General features: G+C 32.3%; 1 protein-coding gene across 1 annotated transcript; it reads left to right on the top strand.

The window, feature by feature from the left end:
• The first annotated feature begins 769 nt into the window (after window positions 1–769).
• On the top strand, window positions 770–2913 carry LOC127094057 (serine/threonine-protein phosphatase 7 long form homolog). Its single transcript, XM_051032928.1, has 6 exons — window positions 770–829; window positions 915–1245; window positions 1381–1624; window positions 1708–1798; window positions 1876–2170; window positions 2717–2913. Exons 1-6 carry the CDS (start codon window positions 770–772, stop codon window positions 2911–2913), a joined length of 1218 nt encoding a protein of 405 aa, XP_050888885.1.
• The last annotated feature ends 4097 nt before the right edge of the window (window positions 2914–7010 follow it).

Genomic DNA, 7010 nt, shown 5'->3' with positions numbered 1-7010 from the left:
GTGATGATAAAACCATGATGATGGTGATATACTCTGGAAAATAAGATAACACTCAACCTCCTTAAGGAACCCATAAACCCTAATTGAAGCACAAACCCCCAGATGGCTAGTGATCAATTCATGAGACTCTCAAGCTAGAATCTTTTAACCTCTCTATCTTCTGAGCAAGACTTAGGAGGATGACTTGTGTATTTTCCATGATATGCAATATGCAATGACTAATGTCCTACAAAATGAAATGCAATATGCTAAGCTAGTCCCAAGAGAGGAGGGCAAATTTTGAGGTGTTACAATGCTGATATTCATTTAATAGGAAGAGAGAGAAGGAGAGAAGGCGTGATCCCTAGGTAGTACTAGCTCGTCCATTCATTGGGCGAGCCAAAACCCTAAAAGAGTAAACTCGTCACTCCATTGGACGAGCCCATACGGCAAAGCATCACCTCTCCATTCTATTGGACGAGCTTATAAAGACCAAAGGATAACTCGTCCATCAAAGTGATGAGCCTTAAGACAGGCTTTTGGGCAGTGCAACTTCCCATCAGCGTGGGAATCTCATCTTGCATGATTCCCTACAAAAAAAAATTGCATGCATTCCATGCAATGTCAAATCCCCCATTAAAATCTTAACCAATATATTTATTATATTTTACCACTATAAATAATTCATACCTCTACACTTCCTTCTCATCATCTACCTACAATTTCTATTTTACAAATTCTTACTCTCTTCAAATATTTACTCTCTTCAATTTCTACACTTTCTTCCAAAATGTCTTTGTTATGGATGGACGAATCACATCGTGGGACGGCAGCAAACATTGTCGAATACGTAAGTCTCTTTCAAGTTTATTTCACAAATTCAATATGTAAATATCAGATCAAATATTCATTACCGTTTTTTATTTTAATTTCAGCAAGACGGTAGGTTTCGGGTCCATTCGCATACATACATTCAACCAAGTGCGGTTATAATACCATATTTGGAACTAGCCGGTTTTGCAAATGTGGCCAAGATTGCAAGTCTAAAAGTAGACTCTAAACTAATTGTTGCATTGTTAGAGAGATGGAGACCGGAGACACATACCTTTCATTTACCAACAGGTGAATGTACAATCACACTAGAGGATGTGAGTATGTTACTCGGTCTCCGAATCCATGGTAAAGCTGTTAATGGCCCAACAAACGTAACCAATGATGTTTACATGGAAAATTTGGGCATCGAACCAACAGCTTCGGATAAAAATGGTGCTTCTGTCAAAATAGTTTGGTTAGAAGCAGTATTAACACAACTCAAAAATAACCCTAACCCGTCCGAGGCAGAAAATATTCTTCATGCAAAAATTTATATTTTACTTTTAATTGCTACTTTTTTAATGGCAGATAAGAGTCACAACTTGTTGCATTCTTCTTGGTTACCTTTAGTAGGAGACCTTAAAAAATGTAATACATACAGTTGGGGTTCTGCTTGTTTGGCGACACTATATAGACATATGTGCAAGGCGGCCCATAAAGGAGTCAAGAGCATAGGAGGATGTGTTGTATTACTAACTGTATGGGCATTCACACGCATACCCTTGTTAGCCCCGATTAGTAACGAGGTTCCATCACATCCTTATGTATTAAGGTAACGATTTTCATTTAAATGCAATTTATATTTATCAAAATTATTTATGCGTCGCTTTAACGTATTTTTTTTTAATATGCAAGATGGTGCAAACGAGGTATGAATTATGGAAATAATCCTCGTCATCATCTACGAGGGTACCGTGTTGCAATAGAACACATGGAAGAAAACGATGTAAGAATGATTAATTATAATATTAAACTTATTTAAATTTATTTTATACATTCTAATAGTTATATTTCTTTTAACAGTTTATTTGGAGGCCCTACATACAATATCCAGTGCCTGATTATAATGACAGTCGAGTCTGGAGTGCAACAACATATATGATATGTTTCTTTACCGTTGAGATGCATCAGACGGATCGAGTCAAACTCCAATTTGGATTTGAACAACAAATACCGTCTCGGCCAAGATGTCTAAGTGAACACCATAACATGACTATGGTCCAAGCTTGGGACACGCATTGGCAAGATTTAAATAAAGAAGAGCTGAAAGAATGGAAAAGAAGAAGGCATTTGGTGTTACAAGGAAACTCGGTAATTGGTGCGTCTAAGTCGGGTAGAGAATACATGAATTGGTTTTTATCAATTCCTTTTATGCACGTTGCTCCGACACAGTTTTTGAATGATCCCCGTCAACGTGTAGCTTCTTCAACCCAACAAACAACATCACCCCCACAACAACCTAACCAACCATCATCCTCAGCTCAACAAACTTACCAACACACCCAGACCACACAACAACACACAATTTATTCCACCTCAACCCAACACCATAATCCCCACACTCCATTCCCTCAAACAAACTACTATTACAACCAACAATATCAATAACAAACCAACCTACGCCCACCCATACAATACACTTCAATTCCTCAACCCAACTTTGAATACTCAAACCCTCATTCTCAACCCCAACCTTCTAACACCACATTCGCACATCCCACTCCCACATACAACCCTGATGATGTCTATTATCCTCCTATCCAACACACCCAACCCGAAACCTACACACAAGCCACACATTCACTACCCAACTTTGACCTCACCGATGACCATCTAATGAGTATGCTTTCTTTTCGCATTCAAGAACTCGACGGTATGGATATGCCTCCAAACACATCACAACAACATCAAAGTCAACAACATCAACAACAACAAGACGCCCTTGATGAATTGTCTTTCGACTCATCTCTGTCTCCCGCAAGACAAAGACAAGAAGATTTGGGCAAGAAAAAACGCAAAAAAGTTGGCACAAGATGTGGAACAGGCGGTCACTATAAGTAAAATGTATTGCTTCCATTATATCAATAAAATGTATTTCTTCCATTGTAATTCTTAAAAAAATTAATTATTTCTATTATTAATATTATAAAAAATAATCATTTTTATTATTAATATTTTAAAAAAACAATATTAAAAAATTATTATTATTATAAAAAACTATTATTATTAACATTTTATTTTAAATATTTTTATAAAAATATTATTATTATTTTTAAAAAAATCAATTATATTAATTAAATATAGAATTAATTAAAATACTATTTAATAATAATTAGAAAACAATTTAATAAAGTTTTTAAAATATTATAAAAAATAATAATTCCTTCACACGCTCGGCCAAAGAATGGCCGAGCCTTCCCAGCGCGTTTTGGGCTTCATACCCTCGTCCAATGAATGGACGAGCCCAATAAGAAAAAGGGGGTAGATTGCGAAAAAAATTTCAAACTGGGGTAAAATGGGATTTTAATTTTAGAAAAAGGGCACTTGAGAAAAAAAGTCTAATACTTTTGGTGAATGATCCCTTTGGAAAAAAAATATGAGGACATGGCAACAAATTTTGTGCCATTATCAGACCTTAGGCATTTTAGAGATTTTTTGAACTGATTTTCAATGTAGGCTACAAATTAAATCAGTCTAGATTTGGTTTGATTTTTGGTTTTGAGGAAAATAACCCAAATATATTGTGTATAATCATCTACTAGGGTTAGAAAGTATTTATGACCTAAGGTTGACATAGTAGAAAATGGTCCCCACAAATCAGTATGTAAAATATCAAAAGGTGCAGAGGAGCGTGTAGTGCTATTAGGAATAAGAAGTTTCCTTTGCTTTGTAAAGTGACATGAATCACAAGGTACATCTTTATTTTTGCATGAAACTAAAGGAAAAAAAATAGAAATAACTTCTAAATCTAGGTCAGATATGTGTCTTAGTCTTAAGTTTCAAAGATTATAAGAAGTATTTGTAATAGACGAGTTAAGAAGAATGTTGCCCTATAGAATTACCAATCATTTCCTTTGAATTATTCTGCATGATATGACAGGAATTAACATTGAATTGAACAACACAATTATTGCTAGTAAGCAACTTAGCAATGGAAATGAGGTTCACATGAAAACTAGGAATGTATTGTACATTATGCAGGGTTAAGTAAGATGAAACAATAATAGTGCCACATATAGAAGAAATGGTTTGAGAATCATCAGGTACTCTAAGTGATATGGGGGTTACGTTTTATGGTTAATGAATAAAGATATGTTATGAGAAATGTGATCAGTGGCTCATGTATCTAATATCTAGATATTAGAATGCTTACCATTAACAATTGAGACATGTGAACTCAAAGCAAAATGTGAAGTGGACATTGAATTGGCCTTGGAAGTGAGTTTATATTGTTGAAGAAGTTCCAAGATATTGTTGTATTGCTCTTGATTAGGGCTGGAAATGAGTCGAGTCGAGTCGAACCCGTTGTCAGCTCGACTCGACTCGATAAGAATTGGTTTAGCTCGAAACTCGACTCGAGTTCGACACGAACTTTTTTTTAAGTTCGAACTCGACTCGTTTTAAGCTCTTGAACAACTCGGTTCAACTCGTTAGGTTCAGTTTGTTTACTTCACAGACTAAAAAGTTATTTTTTAAAGTTTAAATTTTTTTATTATATTTGAAATTTTAAATTATTCTTTTTAAAGGGAAAATATTAAAACAAAATAAAGCTTTCAAGAGATAAATTTAAAAGTCTAATTCAAAAACTATTCTTTTTGAGTTTAAGTTTGTCTCAAAAACTATTTTTAAAGTGGTAGTTTAAAAAACAAATTTAGAAGTAGTTTAAAATGGCACTTTAAAATTAAAAGTCACGGTGCATTATGTTTTTTTTTTGAGTTAGAAGTATTTTACTTTGTATAAAAAAATGTCACAAGTATTTTTTAAAATATTTAATTTGATAAGTTAAAAGGTTAAAATCTATACATTATTTTTTTAAATGATACTATTGAGATATATGATTTAAAATATATATATATATATATATATATATATATATATATATATATATATATATATATATATATATATATATATATATATAACCGAGTCGACTCATGAACCTAATGAGTCGAACTATACATAGCTCAAGTTCAGCTCATTTATTTTACTAACTTAGTTTTGAGCTCAAGTTCGACTCATTTGGTTCATGAACCAAGTCCAACGAATTAATTATCGAATCGAGTCTCGAACTATTTTCGAGTTGGTTTGGTTCATTTCCAACCCTACTCTTGATTAAAGCCAAAATTGGATGAAGTTAAGCCTGCTAAGGAAACCTCTGATTCATTGTTGACAGTGACACCAGTTTTCGTGGCAAAATACCAACATTTTGAACTTTACTCTTGTCTTTTAAACCGGGTGGAAAACCATGTTTTATAAATCATATTTAAATGGTATTATTTGTCCTGGCATAATAAGTGCATACACACTATGACCTTTAGGACCACTTAATGCTTGAGTTTTGGCTTTTGAAGCATTGTAACCAGGTTTACCTAGGGTGTCAATTGGATCCATTAAAACAAAATCCATTCAATTTATTCACTTCATAAAAAATTAAGTTAATGGATTGAATTAAATCTATCCATTTATAAGTATGGATTGATCCAAACCATCCAATATATTTTAATGATCCAATGGATTTTTTTTATCTAACTTTAAAAGAATAATTTTTTCAAATATTAAAAAATGATTTTTTTGAAAATACAAAATTAATTTATTTTTTTGAAAAAAAAATGATTTTTTAAAAAATTCAAAAAAACGATTTGTCTCAAAAATTTAAAAATCATTTTTTTGGAAAATACCAAAATTTGATTTTATTTTCGAAAAAGTTACTTTTTTACGAATATAAAAAAAATCGGAAAAAAAATGATTTTTAAATTATTTTTTTCTGAAAATACAAAAATATGTTTTTTTCTCGAAAAAATTCTAAAAAACATTTTATTTTTCTAAAAAAAACTGAATTTTTTTCATTAAAATACAAAAATTAATTTTTTTTCTTAAAAAAATGATTTTTTCCAAAAGTAAAAAAAAATCGATTTTTACAAAAACAAAAAAATTAATTTTTTCAAAAAAAAATGGATTGATGGATATCCATCCACTAAAAATATGATAATGGATGGATTGGATGAATTTTATTTTTAATAGATGGATTGGATTGGATATTTTAAAGAAAATTTTAGTGGATTGTTAATGGACTAATTGATTGTTTTGATCCATCCATTAACGATTCAATCCATCCATTTTGTCATCCCTAGATTTACCAATATGAACCTGTAAGGTTGTAACCTCATCTAAGTTTCAAGCACTTGAGATTATAGGGGAAACGGAGCTATTCATCTCTCTTTCTTGTTGGATAACAAGAGATGAAACTTTATCAATATTAGGTAAGTGGTTCAAAATCATGACTTGTGATTTTGAATGAGTAAACTTTTCATTCGACCCCTTAAGGAAATGAATCACATAATCGTGTTATTTATATCGTTTAGCTGATATAAGAGCACCACGGGAACAAGGAATGCACAAGAACATGCAAAAATTGGGCGATAATTTTCTAATCCATCCCACATAACCTTCAACTGAATAAAGTAATTGGAAACATCGAGAGTACCTTGACAAAATTTGTAGAGATCTTCTTGAGTATTTGAGATGCGGAAAATGTCACTATGAGAAAAATGAGTCTGTAAGTTCTTCCAAACACCATCTGCAGTGTCAATCCAAAGCACTTATATTGTGATGGATTTTGAAATTAAGCGCTGAGTCCAAGCGAGGATCATGGTATTGCATCGAATCCAATATGAATAAAGAGGATCAATAATTGGAGGTTTGGTTACGGTTCCATCAATGAGATTATCTTTGTTATTGGAAATCAACGTAATTTGCATTGACATGTCCCAAGTGTGATAATTTATGTCGTCAAGAGGTGGTGAAACAAGAACAAGTGCAAGATTTTTACTTGGATGCAAGTAATACAAATTTGCAGAATTTATGGAGAAGTCAGTGAAGTTATGGTGTGCCATTGCAGGAAAAAAACAGAAGAAAATTAAATAAATAAATGCAATTAC

This window comes from Lathyrus oleraceus, chromosome 6 (assembly GCF_024323335.1).
Source record: "Lathyrus oleraceus cultivar Zhongwan6 chromosome 6, CAAS_Psat_ZW6_1.0, whole genome shotgun sequence".
Taxonomy (NCBI): domain Eukaryota; kingdom Viridiplantae; phylum Streptophyta; class Magnoliopsida; order Fabales; family Fabaceae; genus Lathyrus; species Lathyrus oleraceus.
The sequence above is the reverse complement of the archived record's forward strand: the minus strand, read 5'-3'. Positions and strand labels throughout refer to the sequence as shown.

Coding starts and splice junctions, on each gene's coding strand:
- LOC127094057 (XM_051032928.1), top strand. CDS start 770: ATGTCTTTGTTATGGATGGACGAATCACATCGTGGGACGGCAGCAAAC. Junction 1,625..1,707: donor TCACATCCTTATGTATTAAG/GTAACGATTTTC, acceptor TTAATATGCAAG/ATGGTGCAAACGAGGTATGA. Junction 2,171..2,716: donor ACAAGGAAACTCGGTAATTG/GTGCGTCTAAGT, acceptor TTCGCATTCAAG/AACTCGACGGTATGGATATG.